General features: G+C 42.2%; 1 protein-coding gene across 16 annotated transcripts in view; it reads right to left on the bottom strand.

Annotated features, from left to right (window-relative positions):
* Positions 1-21905, bottom strand: part of Immt (inner membrane mitochondrial protein) — a 48427-nt gene that overhangs the window by 10764 nt on the left and 15758 nt on the right. For 2 of the 16 annotated variants that reach the window (XM_016009260.3, XM_016009261.3), the window contains exons 3-10: positions 19905-20094; positions 15148-15256; positions 12997-13134; positions 12596-12691; positions 9024-9160; positions 3068-3171; positions 1740-1875; positions 947-1076 (exon numbers count right to left, since the gene is read on the bottom strand). In XM_016009260.3, coding sequence (XP_015864746.1) covers positions 947-1076; positions 1740-1875; positions 3068-3171; positions 9024-9160; positions 12596-12691; positions 12997-13134; positions 15148-15256; positions 19905-20094 — 1040 coding nt within the window. Of the gene's footprint in view, positions 1-946; positions 1077-1739; positions 1876-3067; positions 3172-9023; positions 9161-12587; positions 12692-12996; positions 13135-15147; positions 15257-19904; positions 20095-21905 lie in introns of those variants that run through there. The other 14 variants (XM_006990996.4, XM_016009262.3, XM_006990997.4 and 11 more) reach the window with 8 other exon arrangements.

The following is a 21905-nucleotide window of genomic DNA, read 5'->3' as shown; positions in this document are numbered from 1 at the left end:
CTAGCTCTCAAATTCTGTGCTCTTACAACAGTGCTTCAATGCACTGCTCTGAGTTTTCTTCAGCAAATACACAGGAGCTAAAATGCTGGGTTAGGAGGATATACATCTTCCAGTCCACTACACTGTACATCACAGTTCAACAAGTGAGTTACTACACAACTACCAATAGCATCTTCCTAGTCATGTCAACGTTCCTGGTACACACAATAGGTGGCCATATCCGTTCACCCTCAGATGACGATGGCACCTTAACTTTATGGTTTTGAGACAAGGTCCCATTATGTAGCCCTGGCTGTCCTGGAACTCATTAAGTAGACCAGATGAGCTTCTGCCTCCCAAGTCCTGGGACTGAAGGTACACACAACCACACCTGGCAAATGTAACCACCTTCTAGCTAACTCCCCTGCCCTTAGGCATCAACCATTCCTCAATTCATAATCTCAGAAGAATAAATTTTCCACCTAGGCACAGCAGTGAATGCCTGTAATCCCTAGCACTGGGGAGGCTTAAACAGCAGAGTAACATCTTGAGAACAGGCTTGAAGAATTGGGGTTGCTAACAGAATTCTCGTGTGCCTTAATTAATCCATTCCAAAGACTTTTTAAGTACCATATGACTTGAATAAGCATACATACATACATACATACATATCTTAACAGAGTTAATGTTAAAACATTACTCTACCTCACTTGGATCCTATTTTTAACCTCTGAGTAGCAAATTAGAAACGAATCTTAACTCATACAGAATTAGACACTAGTTCACCATGACTAAAACTACAGGAGTAATGGCAGTGTTCTATGTGCTACGGCCGTGGCAGAGATAAACAATACACCAATTGAGACTTTCCAGAAGCACTGAGCTTGAAAGCGTGGAGTTGAAGCAGGTTTAGATTAGTTGATTAGATGCTAAAATCAGACAGAAAATGGAAATCAGTTGTACTTACTCATCCCTTTCCATCCAGAAGTGATGTCTGGAGTGATACTGTCCAGCTCTTTTCTAAAGTCTTCCCTGGCTTGGACCACAAGTTCATGATACTGAGACACCACCTTAGCCTCTGACTGCGCAGCCTGGACCTAGGCAGACACAAGGGACCTCTGGCTAAACGGAACAAAAAGCACCACCTACAGTCTGAGAAACCAGTCTGACTGGAGGCTACAAACAAATACAGAACTCTGAAGATCAGAGAACAGAAATTACACCTGTCTTCTGGTTTACCTTTTTTTGCTTTCTATTTTTGAGATAGGACTTCTCTGTTTAACAGCTCTAGCTGTTCTCCTCGGTAGTAGGCTGGCCTCGAACTCACACAGATCCATATACCTGCCTCCTGAGTGCTGGCATTAAAGGCGTCCACAACCATGCCTGGCTTTCTTTGTATTTTTATTTCTTTTGTGAAAGCATGCATTATGCCTATGCATATGTGGGTATTCATGCATCACAGGATGTGAGTAGAAGTCAGTTGACAACTTGTGGGAATCTGTTCTTTCCTTCCATTAAATGAACCCCAAAAACCCAATTCAGATCACTGCACTTAGAGGCAAGTGCCCGTATGTTGCTACCAATCCTCCCACACATACTTGAGAATAAGTTGCCACTATTATTTTTTTCCTTTTTACAATAAGTACATTTACAATGAAAAAAATCACGGAGATAGTAGGAATCTTATTATTTTCCTGAATTCTTAGAAATGCTTTAAGATACTTTAAAATATAAGATATTATGAAGACTTCAGAAACTACCTTTTTGACCACATTATCCAGGTCAACTATCAGGGTGTGAAGTTTTCCCTCTGCAGCAGTTATATGAGGTTTGGCCCCGGCCACCTCTCTTTTCTTTGCATCTTCAATTACACTTTTCATCTTCTCTAACTCTTCTCTGAGGGCAAAAAAAGACAAAAATAGTAGGGTTCAGTAGAATTCTTACCAACTTCAGAGTTTTGATGAAAATATAACATAGAAATAGCCCAAGGCCATGGTGCATGAGATTCAGGCTTTATAACAGACTTAACAAAGACTTGTATCAGTTGCTGTGCTTTACCTGAGCTGGGTTAGCTTGTTGTCAACCTGGCCCAAGCTAGAGTCATCTAAGAGAGAACCTCAACTGAAAATCCGTCTCCAGCAGACTGGGAAGCATTTTTTGGATTGATGATTGATATGGAAGAGCCCAGGCCACTGTGGGTAGTGCAATCCCTGGGCAGGTGGTCCTGGGGTACGTAAGAAACCAGGCTGAGCCAGCCATGAGGAGCAAGCAATAAGCAAGTTCCTCCATTGCCTCTGCTTCAGTTTCTTCCTTGAGTTCCTGCTCTGACTTCCGTCAATGATGGACTGCTGATTGAGATGTGTGAGACAAATAAGCCCTTTCCTCCCCAAGCTGCTTTCGGTCAGGGTCTTTACCATAGCAACAGAAACCAAACTAAGAGACTAGCTTTAGCCCATTTGTGGGAAGAAAGGTCAAGGTAGCATATAGCTCAATAAATTAACTCTTTTTGTAGGTCCAGCAAATTGTTATGATAAATATTCTGAATTCTGATAAAACTGTACTGATCATCCCACTAAAATCTATAAATTAGAACAGAACCATGGCAACTGAATAGACACATAAAATCTAAGCAACAATCCAATGCAAATCTGACTTTTATGTATTTTTTTTTTAATCTGCATTGATGTTTTGTCTACATATATGTCTGTGTGAGTGTGTCAGAACCCCTGAAACTAAAGTTACAATCTTGAGCTGCCATGTGGGTGATGGGAATTAAACCCAGGTCCTCTGGAAGAGTAGCCAGTGCTCTTGACCACTGAGCCACCTCTCCAGCCCCCAACAAACCTGACACTTATATGTGCTCCTTCATAAACATTTCTACTTATTTTATTTTAGCTTAGTTATGCTTCATAGGATGTATTCTGTTAAGTCTTCCTGTTCCTGAGGCCAGTTCAGAGCACACTCTGGTGGAGAAGTGAGGGAATGGTTTCTCTGCCTCTTCTTTTGTAAAAGATCACACAGAGCAAGTCCAGCCCAAAGACAGTCACCGGGAGGCCCTAATCACTTGCTAAAGTCCATGAGTAATTACTTGGCTTTGAGAAGGGCATCAGCAGCTTCATCAACTGCCTTTCTTCGTTCCTTCAATGCACCCTCCACAGTTCGCCACTGGGCCGACTTCTTCTCACCTGCGATCTAAACAGAAGGTTAAGTTACATAAACATAACTAATTGCTCTCACTATCATACAAAAGGTCAAGATTTAAATGCAGAATTCTGTGCGATTAACTTCAGAGAAAAAAAGTTATAGACAATGTTTCTCCAGAATAGGAATTCATTATCTCACAGGGTTAGGGATTTTGGTTGTTTGTTTTTTGAGACAAGGTTTTTCTGTGAAGCCCTGACTTTCCTGGAACTCGATCTGTAGACCAGGCTGTCCTCAACGTCATAGAGATCCACCTGCCTTTGCCTCCTAAGTGCTGGAATTAAAGGTGTGTGTCACCACCACCTGGCTGGGTTAGGGATTTTTTTTTTTTTTTTTTTTGGTTTTTCGAGACAGGGTTTCTCTGCGTAGCTTTGCGCCTTTCCTGGAGCTCACTTGGTAGCCCAGGCTGGCCTCGAACTCACAGAGATCCGCCTGGCTCTGCCTCCCGAGTGCTGGGATTAAAGGCGTGCGCCACCACCGCCCGGCTAGGGATTTTTTTTTATGTATTTATTATTAGATTCTCAAAACAGCCAGACTTGGTGGTACATGCCTTTAATCTCAACACTCAGGGACTAGAGGCAGAGGGATCTCTGTGAATTCCAGCCAGCCTGTTCTATATAGGGCATTCTAGGATAGGGCAACAGAGCTGACTTGAGAAGTCTCCTTTAACAGCAATTCTCCACTACATTCCCACTGACATCTGGTATGGTCTCCATTTTAAGGGCACATCAATTCCCAGGGGAGAATTTAAAAGCCAATCCTCTTGACAAAGAGATAACTTTCACTGCACTGGACCACTGTGGCAGTCTAATAAAATTAGTCTTAGAATAAAAATTTTAAATCCTTAAATTAAAATTTCAAAAGATTACAAAGGAATTCCAACACATTGATAAAATATTTAAAATTGTATAAAACAGTAACTAAGATCTAGTTATAAGATTAATAAACACTCCCAATTTAATGCTGATGAGCATAAACATTTCAAATGATATCCAAGTACTACAATGCAATATGGCAAGATGAACTTTGCCTTTTATTACAGAACTCTTCATAACTGGCAAATAGACTCATAAAGATACAAACATGAATGACAAAGATGTCTCTTCCTGGTTGAAGGCTCCAGGCTACAGAGGTCCAGAAAGAAAGAGCCCTGTAATAGACATAGTCAGGTCAAATGCAGCTGTTTCCCAACACTATGAAAAAATGATCTGGAGCCTGGTGGTAGTAGTGCATGCCTTTAATCTCATTACTTGGAAGGCAGAGGCAAGCAGATCTCTGAGTTCTAGGCCAGCCTGGTCTACAAAATGAGTTCCAGGACAGCCAGGACTGTCACACAGAGAAATCCTGTCTCAAAAAAACAAAACAAAAAAAAGATTAAGAAAGAAGAAAAATTAATTCAGGACCAGCAGGATGGTTCAGCAGATAAAAAGGCTGTCACACAAACCTGACAACCTTAGTTTTATCCCTGAAACCCATATAAATAAGCTGGATGCAGTGGCATGCATCTGTAAGTAATACCAGCATTTGTATACCAAGACAAGAGACAGAAACACAAGAATCACCTGAAAGCTAATGGGCCACCTAGCCAGGACTACATGATGTGGCAGAAACCAGAGAGATAATGCCTCAAAAAAGTAGAAGGAACTGACTCCTGAAAGTTGTCTTCTGACCTCAATACATGCACCATGACATGGACACACGCATACTCACACTCTCATCATACACACACTATAAAAAAGACTTATATATTACAGACCCCAGTCCACACGCAGCTTTACTACAACAATCAGAAGTTGGAATGCATTTTTAACATTTATAAAGATGTGCCAGGCATCTTTATAGCTGTACACATCTGTAATCCCAGTACTTAGGAAAGTGACTCAGAAGTATCACAAGTTTGAGGTTTGTCTGGTGTACAAAGTGAGTTCTAGGCAAGCTAGCCATACATACATAGTGAGAAACTATCACCTAAAACAAGCAAATATATCTGTGAAAATGGGCAGATTTTTTTTCAAGGGGCACAGTGGTACGTTGACACAGGAAGATCACTGTTTGAAACTGTTCTGGGTTACACAGTAAGACTATCTCAGAACAAATAAAATTAATTTTGAAGATGAAGTTAGGGATATTGTTCAATTGGCAGAGTGCTTGCTAGCATACATGAAGCCTAGGGTTCCATCCACAGCAGGACCTAACACCGGACATGGTAGCACACTGCTGAAAATCCAACAGGAGACTCAGAAGTAAAGGTCATCCTCAGTTACACAGCAAGTCTGAAGCCATCCTTTGATACAGGAAACCCTGCCTCAAACAAAAAGGTAAACTTAAAAACAGCTTGGTTACATGAAAATAAAGAAATAGGTAGTGTTTCAAACAACTAAATCATGGCCCTACTGCAGCTGGGGTCTGGGTTGATGTCCATGGTCCAAGTTCCCACCAAAGGCCATGCGGATGTTGGAGTCTGTGTTGTCACTGGTGTGAGTGGCCTGCACTGCCACCTGAGGCCATGGTGATACAGGGCCTTGCTGGCACCAAAGGCCGTGTCTGGGTCAGAGGTCCTATTGTAGCCAGGGTTTATGTTGATGCCTGTGGTCCAAGGTACCACCAAAGGTCATGCAGATGTCCATGGTGGACACTGCTGCCTGAAGCCATGTAGATGTCCATAGGTCATGCAGCCGCCAGGGGCCATACTGATCTGAGTGGCATGAGCTGCCACCTGAGGCCATGTCTGGGTCTGTGGTCCTACTGCAGCCAAGGGTCTCTATTGATGTCCACAGCCTATGTTACGGCCAAAGGCCATGTGAATGTGTACGGTCTGTGTTGCAGCCAGAAGCCATGTAGATATCTGCAGGCTGTGCTGTCACTGGGAGCCACACTGATGTGGGTAGCCTGTGCTGCCACCGGAGGCCATGTTGATGTCTATGGTCCAGGAAGCCTATGAGGGCCATGTCTGGGTCTATGGACATACAACAGCAGAGGGCCATGTTCTTGGTCTGTGCTGTCGTCAGAAACAGAGTGGAGGGCCATGATCCATGCTTCCCGCTGATTATGAAGAGCAGGGAGACTACTTCTGCCATGATATCGATGACTGCAGATGCACAGTTAAGGAGAGACTATGGAAGGCCTCTACAACAAACCCTATTCCCAGCCCAACCCCACCCCACCCCCCCAAAAAGAAGAAAAAGAAAAAGTTACAGCCTAGACAGGAAGCCATGGAAGAGCACTCTTCAAGTGTGGTGGAGATGCTGAAGAGTAACTCTCCACAATTGATAGCTTTCTGGTGTAGGTGTGGGAGAGGAAGGACTCAGTTCTATTTAAGAGGCAGGCCACTAAGAATTTGACCATGTTCCAGCAAATATATAGATAGCACAGAGGACTTTCTTTCTTTTTTTTAAACTTCTTTTGGGAAAGACTTTGAAGGGATTATGATTAGGGTGCATGACGTGAAACTCCCAAAGAATCAGTAAAAATGTTATGTGGAAAAAACATTGAAAACTCCGCTTACAAATGTTTGTGATAAGAGGCCTCATCTTCCCTCATCTTAGGTAAGGCTTCTGTAAGGTGCCCTTCAGTGGTAAACTGTGTGCCTTCACTGTGGAAGACAACACCGTTCATGCTGCTCCACTCCAAAGCCCCCAACTGCTGTCCCTCTGAAGGACATTCATCCACTGGGTCCCTGACATCAAGGACCTTCCAACCCTCCCACGACTATGTAATGAAATGACAAATGTCCTGACTGCTTTCCCGTTTTGCTACCTCACTAAACTATGATAGTTACACTTTTCCCCCTTTGAACTAAAAACAAAATAGAATTTTCTTTTTATTTATTTATTTTGGGTTTTTCAAGACAGTGTTTCTCTGTGAAACAGCTCTGGCTGTCCTGGAACTAGCTCTGTAGAGCAAGCTAGCCTTGAACTCACAGAGATCCACCTGCCTCTCCTTGGGATTAAAGGCATGTGTTTTCAAGTTTTTTAAGTTTGTGTTTCTAACAATACTATCAGAAGTCAAATCCAACTCTTTCGTGGTGTGGTAGTTTAAAAGACAAGTTTACTACAAGTTTAAAAGGCAGTTTAAAATGGCCCCCAAAGGGAGTAGTACTATTAGGAGACATGGCCTTGTTGGAGTAGGTGTGCTCTTGTTACAGGAAGTGTGTCACTGTGGAGGCGGGCTCTGAGGTCTCATCTATACCCAAGTCATGCCCAGTGAGACAGTCTACTAACTAGACAGTCTAGTTGCCTGAATATCGACATGTAGCGGCTACCTCTCCAACACTATGTCTGCCTGCACACTGCTATGTCCTGCCATGATGATAACGGACTGAATCTCTAAACTGTAAACGAGTCACCACAATTAAATGTTTTCTTTTTAAGTTGCCATGGTCATGGTGTCTCTTTACAACAAGAGAAACCCTAACTAAGACAGGTGGACAGAGGACATATAACTGAAAGAACATCGTGCATGATCCTGGAACACAGGAACCGTTGGCAAAGTCACTTTCTGATCATCTGAGCTTCAGCTTTAATGTCACAGCTCACGTGCTTACTCTATTTCAGTCTAATTGATTTCGTACTGAGGTATGTTTTCAAATACTAAAACTGAGTGCAATTTTAAAGGAAATTTGCTGAGTCCCGCTAATAATTCAGAAATCAAAATTATTATTTTTAAGTGTTTAACAGAAGTTAAATTATTAACACAAACGTTACAATATTCAGTGTCTATGGTACATAGGAAGTCTTAGTACTACTTCTTAAAATTTCACATCATTCTAAAATAATTAAAAATTTAAAAGTTTTCTTTAAGAAATGCTTGGCTGGGCATGGTGGTGCACACTTTTTTTTTTTTTTTAAAGATTTATTTAATATGTATACAGTGTTCTGTCTGCATATATGCCTGTAGGCCAGAAGAGGGCACCAGACCTCATTATAGATGGTTATGAACTACCATGTAGTTGCTAGGAATTGAACTCAGGACTTCTGGAAGAACAGCCAACGCTCTTAACCACTGAGCCATCTCTCCAGCCTGGTGGTGCACACCTGTAATCCCAGCACTTGGGAGGTAGAGACAGGCTGATCTCTGAGTTCAAGGGTAGCCTGGTCTACAAATTAGTTCCAGGACAGCCAGAGTTACAAAGAAAAACCCTGTCTCAAATAAAGCAATAAATTAAAAAAATTAAAGCTAACAAAAACCTGAAGGACTATTAAGAAAAAGCAATTGTAAACTACCTCTCAAGCCAGGTGAGACTGTGTATACCTAGTAATCTTAGCACTTTCCAAGTAGAGACAGAAGCATCTCGTGTTCAAGCTTATCCTTAGCTACAATCATCTCAGCACCAGCCTGTGATACATGAGACCCTGTCTCAAAAAAAAAAAAAAAAAAAAAAAAACAACCCTGAGTTCTCACACTGTAACAGTGCTGTGGTTCACTTAAAACATATCTGAAGGTTTTTCTCAATTTTGTTTTGAGACAAAGTCTCACTGTGAAGCACCGACTGGCTTGGAACCTGCCATGTAAACCAGCTGGCCTCAAACTCAAAAGATCTGCCACCTCTGTCTTCCCTGTGCTGAGATTAAAGGTATCTGCCAACCGTCCCCAGATGTTTTGTGTTTTTAGGACAATTACTCTAGCTAAGCACACATACTCAGGAGGCATATGCAAGAGGGTCACCGCAAGTCCGAGGATAGCACGGCCTCCTTAATGAACTGCAGGCTACTCTGGGATACACAGTGAAAAGAGCCTGACTTACACTACAAGTACAAGAAAAAAGAAGATTGCAGACTGTCTTTGAGAAAGCCCATACGGAACAGAAACAGTCTACTACACAGGTCAACCCCTCCTTGGCGTACCTCAGAATTGTCCATGGCTGTTTTCAGTATGTTGGAGTGTGCATTGACAGCCTGAACTGCAGCATTCTGGGCTGTAATAGCCTGCAGAGTGACGGATGCAGTCTGGCTCAGAGCATCTTCTAAACTCTTGGCTAGAGCTGAAAAAAGAAAGAACAGCTAAAAACAAATCCTCCTTACAACAGACTAAATTTTTCCTATTTTCCTAAAAGTCTTCTGGTGCAATTAGTTCTCATAAGAACATAAAACAAAGTAAGTTACACACAGGACCCAATCTTAGAAAAGCGTAATTCTCTTTAAAGTACAGGGGCTGTGAGTGGGACCGTAGCTAGAGAAATGGCTCAGAGCACTGGTGCTTTTGCAGAGGACCAGGCTTTGGTTCCATTACTCACACAGCAGCAGCTCAAAACTGCCTCTAACTCTACTTCCATGGTCTTCAACATCTGCTTCAGGCCTCCACAGGCACCAGGTACATACATGGTATACATACATACATACATACATGCAAGCAAGCACTCACACAGATTAAAAAAACTACCAATAAATCTTTAAAAAGAATTAAGTATGGATGGCAGATTTGTCAGATTTTACTATATTAGTTCCACTTGTATAAAGTCTGAGTTTTCTAAAATAAAAGGTGTTTTAGCGGGAAAATATCTTAGAAAGGCTAACTTAATCAAATGGAGAAAGGTTTAGAACATTCTGAAGGGAATACATACATGTAGCATAATCATTAACTATTTCATTTTATAAAAATTGCACAGACTCACCAGGAGAATACAGATACCTATTTTCAACTTCTCAGAAGGAGGAAAACCCATAGCAAACTCACATGTGTAGGATACAAGAAGATACTAGACAAGGTACAAACAAGAAAACATGCCAACAAAAAAGTAAAAGAAAAGCTATGTGTGGTGGCGCTTGCCTGTAATCCCAGCACTGGGGAGACAGCAGCAGGAGGATCACCACACATTATACAACAAAAGCTTATCTCAAGCAAGGCCAATGAGATGGTTCAGCAGGTAAAGGTGCTAGTTGTTGAGTGCAATCCCTGATTGCCACATATACAGGCCATGGTTCTTGTGCTCCCACACACATACAAACATATATACAATCAATCAATCAATGAGATTTTTAAAGCAGGCCCTGTCTAAAACAAAGAAACAAAATTAAACAAACAAACAACAACAAAAACCAAAGGGAGACTTGGAATGGACAGTTTCCCCAAAAAGCACACAAGAAATAAACACCAACATTAAAGGCTGTCTCCTCTCTCTCTCTTCTTCCCCCCACTTTAACCTTTTATTTATTCTGTGAGTATCTGGAGGAGACAGTGTGTGCACATGTACACAGATAAGTGAAGAAAGGCAATGGTGAGAAAATACCAAGAAACTGAGATCAAACTGCAGCTTAATCTAAAGAGCAAGGTATCCAGAAAGCAAACAGGAAGCGAGGAAAAATATGGCACTTGGATCTTGGGACAGGCTTTGTTAATGGTGGGCATCCAAGGCCAGGCAACAGTGAACCATACAAAACCAGGCTGTAGGCAGGTCACCCGCAACACTACCGTCTTTAGACGTCTAGCTACTATGCTTTAATCCCTATTTTTTAAAAAGTGCACAGGCATACGTAGTTCTAAGGTTTAAAGGAAAAATTAAGAGGCAAAGCCATGATGCTAAATTTTTTCAGTTTGTCTAAACCAAACCATGAGAATTTAGACCCACCCCGAAAAGAACAGCCAAAGCAGCAGACTCCGCTTCTCTGATGTATAACTTAAATCAAAGTGCTCATATGACAAAGGAACAGAAAGAAAAGTGAGGAGAAAATCCGAATTTAGCAGGTATGTAATCTTATACCTCGGAAGACTGAGGCAGAAGAACTGTGAGTTGGTCAAGGCCACCCTGGGCTAGACAATAAGTCAAAACCAGTCTGAGCTACTCATGGACAAAAGCATCAGAGAGACAGATGAGAAACATATGACCATTATGGGAAAAATGGGAAACACAAAACCGCTTCACTCCTTTACCTGACATTCTCAAATATCTGTAACGAGACCAGGCATGGAAGAGCACACAGAATAAAAACAGCCACAGAACCACTCAAGGCCGGGGCTTACGCAGATGCCCTACACCTAGGGCTCCTTCTTCTCCATTCTCACAATGGCAGCGCCTCAGAACAGGGTAGAGCCAACAAGGTGTCAAGGAAAGAGCCAGGGGCAGCAGCAGGAAAAACAAGTGATGTCACCAGAGAGAAAATTCACAACAGCTGCTGGAGAATTTGAAAGTAACTTTCTGTTCAGCAAAAACCCCCTTACACCCCATTATTCCTGAAGTCACTAATACACAGCGGTACAGTGCCGTAAGTGACAGCCTACACTTCCTGTAAAAGGGCATCTAGTACCATTTTTTAACTATCAAAAATCATAATGGGGGCTAGGGAGATGGCCCAGTGGGTAAAATGCTTGCTGCTCAAGCATGAAGACCTGAGTTCAGATCCTCACCAACTACATAAAAGCTGGGCATTGCATCAAGTGCATCTGTAACCACAGTGCTGGGGTGGACAGTCAGGCGGACCCCAGGGGGACCACGGGCCAGTCAGTCTAACCCAGTGGTTCTCAACATTCCCAATGCTGCAACCCCTTAATACTGTTCCTCATGTTGTGGTGACCACCCCCAACTATAACATTTTTTTTTGTTGCTACTTCATAACTATAATTTTGCTACTGTTATGAATCATAATGTAAATATATGATACACAGATGGCCTCAGGGTGACCAAAAGGGGTCATAGGATGAGAACAGCAGTCTAGCTGAAACAGCAAGATGAAGGTTCAGTGATAGATTTTGGCTCAAAAATTAGGTGGAGAGTTATACAGGAAAATATCTGAAGTCAACCTCTGGGCTGTAGATACTCATGTACAGATGAGCACACACACACACACACACACACACACACACACACACACACACACAATAATACAGAACTGAAACTTTAGAGGAAATACACATATTTTGCTAAAGACTAGCAACATGCAGAACACCCTCTTTCCTAAGATTGCCAACAGTGAGTCCGGAGTAGAGGTATTATAGGCTGCAGTGTGATCCACTGAGGCTCACACTCATAAGCATACAAGCTTTTTTTTTTTTTTTTTTTTTCTGAGACAGGGTTTCTCTGTGTAGCCTTGGCTGTCCTGGAATACGCTGTGTAGACCAGGCTGTCCTTGAACTCACAGAGATCCGCTTACCACTGCCTCCTGAGTGCTGGGATTAAAGGCGTGTGCCACCACCACTTGGTTAAGCATAACAAGCTTTAAAGGTTGAAATAACCCAGTTCTGTTTCCTGGAGTTACACGAATGCGTTGTACTAGAAATGATAAAATGGATTTGGAATGTTCACCAGTAATACCTCACGTCACCTAGATCAAGGCAATTTCAATGGGAAGAGCACAGATGATGAGATGATGGTGGGGAACTAGGCAATGACACAAAGACACAAAGGAACCCAGCCAGCTACTGGATGACAGACAAGCTGTGCTGATGGATGAAGAGAGCACTGAGAGCGACTGGATTTACATACACTGCATCTCAACTTGTTCTTGCTCTTCCTGCCTCGCTAGACGAGCTGCAACTTCTTCAGGTGGTCGCTCCCTTACAGAAGATGAGAATGCTTCCTCTTGCAGCAAAAGTGAACAAGAGGAGAGCAAATTTCAACAGATTTTTAACAGCTAACAGGGATCCACAGTGATGGCAACGCGGGGTATGAGGTCCCTAAAGCATCACCCTCTTTCGATTCCAAAGGAAGTGAGGCAACTACTTCACCATATTTTCAAAGATTACCTTAGACTCTGGAGTTTCAATCTTTCCTAGACAAGTCTGAAGACTGGAAACCAGTCTAGGTACACATTTCCAAAGTGTCTAAGGGCCAAGGCAAGGCAGTTCTGATGAGAAAACAGCATAACACATGAATAATGAAACTACCTGAGGTTACAGATGCGGGTTTTCCTTCACCAGTGTCGGGACGGTCGGTTTTTATAGCGTCTTCATGCTGAACCACAGGGGCTGGGACCGAAAGTGTATCACCTGCTGCAGAAATAATGTGAGCTGCCCCTGTAGATGCTATAAATACATGTTATGTCCTTAACCCGTAGGCCAGGAGCTGCTGCTGCAGAGCACTTCATGTTGTACTCCTTAAAAGTACAGACACTTCCACTGCCCTGTGTTTGAGTAAGCACAGAACCACAGAAAACTGAAAGGTTGAGAAGGCACAAGACTAAGTCTTCTCAGCACCTGCAGACACTTTAATCCCTCTTACCTCAGGAAAGCCTTCTAGTGACCGTGCTAAATCTAAGCACAGAAGTGGACATCAGAGTAACACATCAAAAAGGAACACAAAAGAAAAAGCTGTCTGTGGCAGAGGAGCAGAGAAAAGAAAGCAATTCAGGAGAGGGTCTCTAAGCGTCCTGAAGAACAGCAGAGATAAAGGAAGACATGAAGGATGTGGAACAAGATGACAGTTTTGAACATAGGGAAGACTATGTTCACAGTGAAGACAGTATGTGAAGAAAAGAACTCATAAAAAAAATCACTTCAGAAAAGAAAGATTCATTTATAAACAAAAATGTTGATGGAAGAGAAAAACAATTATAGAGATGACATGGGTAGGAAACCAGTAAAATGAGACAAATTTTGTTTTAAAACTTGAAGGCCTCATTCAAAAGATAAACCTGTATTATTAACAAAATCTACTCACTGGTCTCCCTGTTTCTGCCATGGCTTACTTATCTATATACCATACTGTTTTGAGGCAGTCTCATGTAGCCCAGGCTACCCTTGAAATCACTATGTAGTTGAGGCTAGTCTTGGCTTGTTAATAATCTTCCTGCCTCTGCCTCCCAAGTGCTAGGATTACAGGCATGTGCCACCACTTCTAGACAAATAATAATAAAAATAAATGCAGGCATTAATTCCCTGGCTCAGCACCTCCAACGTCTCCCCACTCTACTCCAAAGAGAAAACAAAACTCTTACAATGGCTCCCAAGGCCTCCCTTCTGCTCCCGTGGTGGATCTGCCACTGTTCTCTACTAACTCCACTTCAGCGTCATTTGTTCCCTGCCCCAACATGGCAAGCCTTGGCACTGGCTCTCCTGTGGCCTGGGACACTTTACCACAGCAGCTATCTGTGCGGTTTTCTCACTCCCTTCTATCTTTCTAGTTTTTGCTCAGGTGAGGTTTTCTGATTTATGCTCTTAAAATTACAAGTACCCTTTCCAGCATGGCTTACAATGTACTGTACTTGTTTATCTGTAGATGAACTTTCTCCTCTTGTCCCATCAAGGAATATTAGCACATTGTTTTTTATTTTAAAGTGTGTGTTCACTGGTAAGTCCCCAGCTTTTATAACACACTCAAGGGGTATTTGTTTAATCAGAGTCCAGTGATTTATCAAGTCAGGAGTAACTGCAGAAAAACAGAAGAAGGCGGCGGTTCAGGAAGGTTCAACCATTCAGAGCAGCACTGGCTGCTCCTCCAGAACACCTGAGTTCGATTCCCAGCACCACATGTGGCTCCAGTTTAAGGGGATCCAATGCCCTCTTCTGGATTCTGTGGGCACTGCACACACATAGTACACAGACATAAATGCAGACTAAACACCCAGATGAATAAAATAATAAAAACTTAAAATAAAGAAAAAAAATCACAGGAAGTCCAAGTGTATGGTGAGCAGAGGTGTTTTAGACAGGTGCTATATACTAGGGTAGAATACTGGCTAATCCTAAAAGTGAAAAAGGCATATATATGCAAGACACATTTATCACCAAGACAGAGAAAACAATTATAGAGATGAGACTTGTGAAGAGGAGGGAAAGAGTGAGAAGGGAGAACACTCTGAAAGTATACACAGGGGAAAGGCTGGGTGTCAAACAAAGGAAAAGAGAATTCAAGTGAACTGCTGTCACCCAGTTCAATACTGCGTGCACTCAAGCGCTGAAATTCCCGGGGTAGGACAGGTGAACTACGGACCCGAGAGTCCTTCACAGCACAGGAAGGACCATCCTCCAACTGCAGGGACAGACACACTCAGACAATGCCTCCCATTATACCTGCCAAAGAGTGGCTCTCACAAGTACCTGCTGAAGCTGGAGTGTCTCCCTTCTGCTTCTGGGTTTGTGCCACGGGCAGTCTGGATTCTTTCATCACCTCTGATACGCTGGAGATTTTTAGTGGACCAGACTGAATCTTGAAAAGGAAAATGTTTAATATTTAGGATATAATATTGTCTTTAAAAGGGAAATATAGTAATATTCTTTTTTAAAGGTCAGGATATCAACGTTTTGCAATATACTCATAGAAAAAAGCCATTATTACTACAAAAATGCATTCCAAAACTTAATTCCAATGGATTAGCCCATGTACTAGCAATACCAAAGTCTTCTTCTATGATAATAAGCATATGATACAGGACATCCCCCTTTTACATATTCAGCACTGAGATGCCATCTATGTCCACCTATGTGCACATAAAATGATGGCTCTCTCTATGCAGTCAGTCAGGCACAAATGAGGATGAGAAGCCTGGAGCAAGAACGAACACTCGTTTGCTGTTTCTCTGACTGCCAGAATCCATGCAATCACACGTGAAGACACACGGTTGATTTGTAAGCAGTAACTGCTTTCCTTTCCCAATTACAGCCAGGCTGACTTAACACACTGTTCATTAATGGAACTGCCAGGTTTGCTAGGGAAAATAAGAATAAAAACGCTCTTGTTCACCAATCTCGTCCCATTTTGGTTTTTGGCCAGAGCAGGCAGTGAGTGACACAGTCCTAAGATGACTACTTAACAGAAATGCTTTACGACTTTTGTCCCAGAAACTAGCAAGATGTCCATTTTCTTTATATTAGACTGTGTCTGTGCCTCACGTGTGCTTGGTAGCCAGGGAAGCCAGAGAGGGCATCAGAGCCCCTGGAACTGGGGTTACAGAGGGCTAGAAGCCATCACACGGGTGCTGGGAATCAAACCCTGCTCCTCTGGAGGAGCCGCCAGTGCTCCTAACCTCCGGGCCATCTCTCCAGCCCCGGCCTGTTTTAACTCCTGAGACAGGGTTTGACTAGCTCAGGTTGGCCTCTCCACTCTGTCCATGGTAGCCTTCTGAACACTGGAACTGCAGATATGATCCACCTCACCGTTCCTTTTGGAACTGTGAAACACGTGCTCACTCTAACAAGCACACACCAAAACCATCAGTGGTCGCACTGGGCTCTTCACTACCCTTTTCCCTTCCAGGTCTCAGGCCATCACTGGGAAAATCTAAAATCTATCCTTCCACCCCAACAATAAGCTGAGGAAGATACACAATATTCCACTTATTTAAAACAAAACAGTTACACTGTACAAATTAACATGCAACCTGTTGCAGGTTCTTTTTTTTTTTTAACACAGAATATAGTAGACAGTGTCTTCTAAGTCAAGAATTGCTCTTTAGTTACACTGATATTTCATAATTTGGCACATTAATCCACTTTTAAATTTAACTACTCTTCTATAACAATGAAATTAATAGCTTGGGAAGGGCCTTGGTTTGTTCTCCCTTTTTCTTGTTAGGAATCAAACCCAGAAGCTCATGGATGCTGAGAAAGCAAGCTCCATTGCCAGGCCAGGGTTATATATATTTTTAGAGACATCATTTTCTTTTTTGAATTTTTTCAAGACAAGGTTTCTCTGGCTATCCTCAAAAATCACAGAGATCCGTCTGCCTCTGCCTCCCGAGTGCTGGAATTAAAGGCATGCAACATTACCACCTGGCTTGCCTATCATTTTCACATAATTCCAGCAACTCACACTCTCATAGCAAGCAGGTTTATGATGCAGTTCCAAATTCAGATGTTCTGTTTCTCTAAATTTTATTCCTATGTCAAAACCTTTTTTTTTTATTAAGTAGTACTGGGATAAAACCAGTATCTGGAAAAAGAGTGAGCCCTCTCACTTCTTCCACAGCATTTTCCACAACGTTCTTAGCTAGTCTTCTACATAATTAATTCTGTGAGATCATCTTACCTGGCTCTTTACTCAGTTTAAAAAGAAATCTTTAACAAATGACATAAAGCTAAGAATTTCTATGCAATACTATTTGGGCATAAGGTGGGAAAAGCAAGGCAGAGCCATATTACTGATGGTAACACAAACCAACACCCAGTCAAGTCCACTTTACTGGTGAGAAAGTAACCAGTGGCACACACCTTCAGAGGCAGGTGGACCTGGATCTCTGAGTTCAAGGCCAGACTGGTCTACAAAGTGAATTCCAGGACAGCTAGGGCTATACAAAAGAACCTTGTCTCAAAAACAAACAACAACAACAACAAAAAAGAAAGAAAGAAAGAAAGAAGGAAGGAAGGAAGGAAGGAAGGAAGGAAGGAAGGAAGGAAGGAAGGAAGGAAGGAAGGAAGGAAGGAAGGAAGGAACGGAACCAATGGCCAGCTTCTGGGCTGACATTTAACCATTCCTGGCTTCATTCAAGAAATCTTTATTTTCAACATTTATTTATTGGGCCCCGGGAGAAGCACACACCACAGTAACTCATATGTTGGTAAGAGGACAACTTGCAGGAGTCAGCTCTTCCTTCTAACATGTGATCACTGGTCTCGATGGCAAGACTTGCTAGTCCATCAGACAATCTTTACAACCCCACTGACATTGGGTTCCTAAGAAACTACAAATGTTTAAAAGTTCCTGGCAAACAGTGACATGAAAGCATGGCAGTACTTATTTGAGAAGAGTCTATACTGACATGAAGATAATCTACATTTTTTCAGAAACCTGGGGGTGAAGATTGGAGACGGGGAAAGGCCAGGCGCATGGGAAATGAAATGGCTTTACTTCAGAAGACAACTGGGGTATGAAGTGATAAAGGTCAAAGCAGACTAAGCAAAACAGAGAGCTAACAAAATGAAAACAATAATAATCTAGCAATTCTAACCCAGCAACCTGGTAACTGCTACGAGCTGTACTACTAAAAAAGCAAATCAGGAGCTGAGGGCTCAGTGGTACAGCCCTGTGGAGCTTCCAGCGTGATCTCTAACACCAGTGGGGGAGCGGGGAGGGGGCAAATCATGAAGTATGTAGGTTTTGAGATGGTACAGTACAGGTATACTATGTTGTTCAAACGGAACCAGTCGACAAAGCAACTAGGAATACAGGTAAAAGCCATTCACAGGTAAAGAGTTCATTCACAAAAGATGACACTTGTGACTGATTATGTTGAGTAAGAAAGGAATACTATTCTCAACTTCTCAGCCAGGCCTCCTGCTCCTAGAAGTGATTCCGGCTACCTCCCTGGATCGAATGGCTTAAAACTGATGAAGCCACATGATTCTGTGAGTATTACAGCAGCCTAACTATCTCTTTTAGCCAATGCAAACCTTTTAAAGGTCTAAGAAATACTGAATTGGAAGACCAGCCAGGAACAGTGTGGTTGGTTATGATGAAGAAACCAGAGAACATTTCTTATCAACAGACGGTCTCTAGGCCATGCTAGATACTAGACTGAACTATCTGATGAACCATGTCCAGCCTCAGCATACAGAAACACCTACTGCAAACAGCCAAAAAACCTGTGCTCTTTTGTATGGCTCTTGTATCTGTGCGTAAACAACACGTTGTGTTTGAATTAAGAAATATTTAATAGTGGATGGAGCAATGGCTTAGCAGTTAAGAACACTGGCTGCTCTTCCAGAGGACTAGAGTTTGATTCCCACCACCCACATGGTGGCTCCCAACTGTTATAACTCCCACCTGACATCCTCTGCTGGTCTCCATGGTCACAGGAGTACATAAACATACATATAGGTCCAAACACTTAAAATAAAAACTTTAAAAAGGGGCCTAGAGAGATGGCTCAGTGGTTAAGAACACTGGAGGCTTTTCCAGAGGACCCAGGTTCAATTTCCAGCACCCACATGGTGACTCATAACCACCTGTAACTAATTCCAGCAGATGCAATGCATTTCTTTTAAAGATGAGCTGGCAAGATGGTTCAGTGGGTAAAAACACTTGTACATGCCTGACAATCGAACTTGATCCCTGGATCCCACAGTGGAAGAAAAACACACTCCCAAAAATTTACTCTCGCCTCCACACTGAAGTTGGGACATGGACACACGGAGACACATATATGTATGTATGTATGCATGTATATATGTATATAATAATAGCAATAATGAATAAAACTTAAAATAATAAATTATGTTTTTAAATTTTAAGCTAGTGGTGTGCTATGACGTGAAACTGAAGAATATGTTCAACGTTCCAGGAACACTGGAAAACATTCTTGAAACTGTCAACCAAACAGAAGACAGTAAAAAATGTGTGGCTTTTATTTTCTTGTCTAAAGTGAGCTGTAACTAGCTACAACAACAGGTTCCATCCTGACAACTCTACATTATGTTCTTAGTGCACACAGCCACATTGGGCCTCAGTCACAGGCCAGCCAGTCACCTCTGTCCAACATACCGCTTTGACTTACCCTTGTGCAGTGTGGTTACTTTTTATGTGGTAAGTAAGAGCATTTATGGAATTTCCATAGGCTAAAATTTTACTTGTCTAGATTACTGCTAGTTCAAGTTGAAGAGAACTAAGAGACACACATCTGGCAGGGTGGGTGCACTGAGTTACACACAAATACTACTGTCCAGATGAAAAGGGCTTGCTTTTAAAAAGAATTCCATGGCCAAGTATATGGAACATTCCTGTAATCCCAGAACGTAGGAGGGGAATCCAGAGGATAAGGAGTTCAAGGACAGTCTCAGCCACATAAAACTCTGCCTCAAAAATAAGCAGTGGAGTGAAAGTATTCCATAGCATAAATTGAAATACTGTTTAAAATTGTTACCGGCTTCTTTGGCAAGGGAACAGTATAAGGTGTAGAGCCAAGAACCATCTCGAAGAGCTTGTCTGAGTAAGGTATGGTTTTCTCTACACTTTCCCGGAAATGGGAGTCCCATTTGGCATACAGGATAGTGCCACCAATCCCTCCACCAACGAACAAAAGGCCAGCTCCAGCAATTTTACCAGCAGTCAACCTAAAAGAGAGAAACAGGACAGAGATCATACTTTGTTTTCCTTTTATCTACTTTCCTACCGAGTCTTACAGACCATTTCATTTCCATTTCTCTACCACTAACTGGACCACAGCAGCCAAGTGGAACGCCACAGCTGCAAACCACCTTTTCTTGATCATTTTTAACATGTCTGCAATATAAGATAACAATATTTATACATGGATAAGAAAACGTTCAAAGACAGTAACTAGGACAGAAAGAACGAAACAGCCTCTTATTTAACTCTTAAGACCTGATGTGCACAACTATGAGATTTCCTCTCAGGTTCCTCAAACCACTAACTTCCAAAGCTCCTCTTCTTCTCTATGCTTCTCTGTAAGTACAATAAAATAAATCCTCACAAAAAAGAAAGTTAGCCGGGAGGTGGTGGCACAAGCCTTTAATCCCAGCCCTTGGGAGGCAGAGGCAGGAGGATCTCTGTGAGTTTGAGGACAGCCTAGTTTACAGAGTTCCAGGACAGACAGCACTGTTTCTGAGAAAAACTCTGTCTCAAAAAATCAAAACAAAAACAAAAGAGGGAGGGAGGGAGGGAGGGAGGGAGGGAGGGAGGGAGGGAGGGAGGGAGGGAGGGAGGGAAAGAAAGAAAGAAAGAAAGAAAAAAAGAAAGGAAGGAAGGAAGGAAGGAAGGAAGAAAGAAAGGAAGAAAGGAAGAAAGAAAGAAACTAATTCTAGCATTCTAGAGGCTTGAGGCAGGAAGACTACTCTGGGACTGAAGCCAGCCTAGGCTACAAAGCAGGACTTCTTATTAAATTCAATTTAAATTTGAAAATTACTGAGCTAGAACAGTAGATCAGGGCTCTCTCAGCATGTCTCAAATTGGGAAAGGAAGACAATAAAATGCTACCAGAACTAACAAGTACTTTTTAAACTTACAACTGTGTAGTCAGGACCCAAATGCATTCCCATAAACCAGAAGCAAGTACTTGAAGAGGGGACTCTGCTCTGTGTCACCCAGTTACCAAAGAACCGAAAAGATCATCATCAGCAAAGCCTCACCCAAAGTCATGTAACAGAAGGGATCCTCAGACCATAGGGCAAAGCTTCAGTGTAACACAGTACTTCCCTCTTACCTGGGGGCATTTGTTCCAAGAACCCCAGAAGATGCCTGAATCCACAGACAGAATCAAATGCTTTTTCTATACATATGTAACTATGATAAAGCTTAACTTATAAACTAAACACAGTAAGAGAGCTATAACAATAATGAAATAGAACAATTTTTACAATATATTACAATAAAATGGTTATGTGAATGTGGTCTTGCTCAAAATATATTACTGATGCCCCCAAAATCAGGAAGGAGGCAGAGGTAGACAGGCCTCTCATGAGTTTAGGCCAGGCTGGTCTACATAGTGAGTTCCAGGACAGCTGGGGCTATATAGAGAGACCTTATCTTAAAAAAAAAAAATTTAAAATTTAAAAAAAGAAAGAAAGAGAGAGAGAGAGAGAGAGAGAGAGAGAGAGAGAGGGAGGAAGGAAGGAAGGAAGGAAGGAAGGAAGGAAGGAAGGAAGGAAGGAAGGAAGGAAGGAAGGAAGGAAGGAAGGAAGGAAGGAAGGAAGGAAGACCTATCTTACTGAAGTGCACTCAGCTTTCCTCTGATGACCATGGGTAACTGAAACCATGGGTAACTGAAACCACGGGCGTGATCAGAATACTGTTTCCTTAATAAAAGTTAAGTTTATATAGCCATGTCCATATTCAAAGTAACACATACACACACCCCTATTATTAGCACACAGTAAAGAACCTGGCTCCAGGGAGACAAGCTACA

Source organism: Peromyscus maniculatus, chromosome 3, assembly GCF_049852395.1.
Source record: "Peromyscus maniculatus bairdii isolate BWxNUB_F1_BW_parent chromosome 3, HU_Pman_BW_mat_3.1, whole genome shotgun sequence".
In the NCBI taxonomy this organism is placed as follows: Eukaryota; Metazoa; Chordata; class Mammalia; order Rodentia; family Cricetidae; genus Peromyscus; species Peromyscus maniculatus.
Note: the sequence above shows the minus strand (reverse complement) of the source record. Positions and strands in the feature narration are given on the sequence as shown.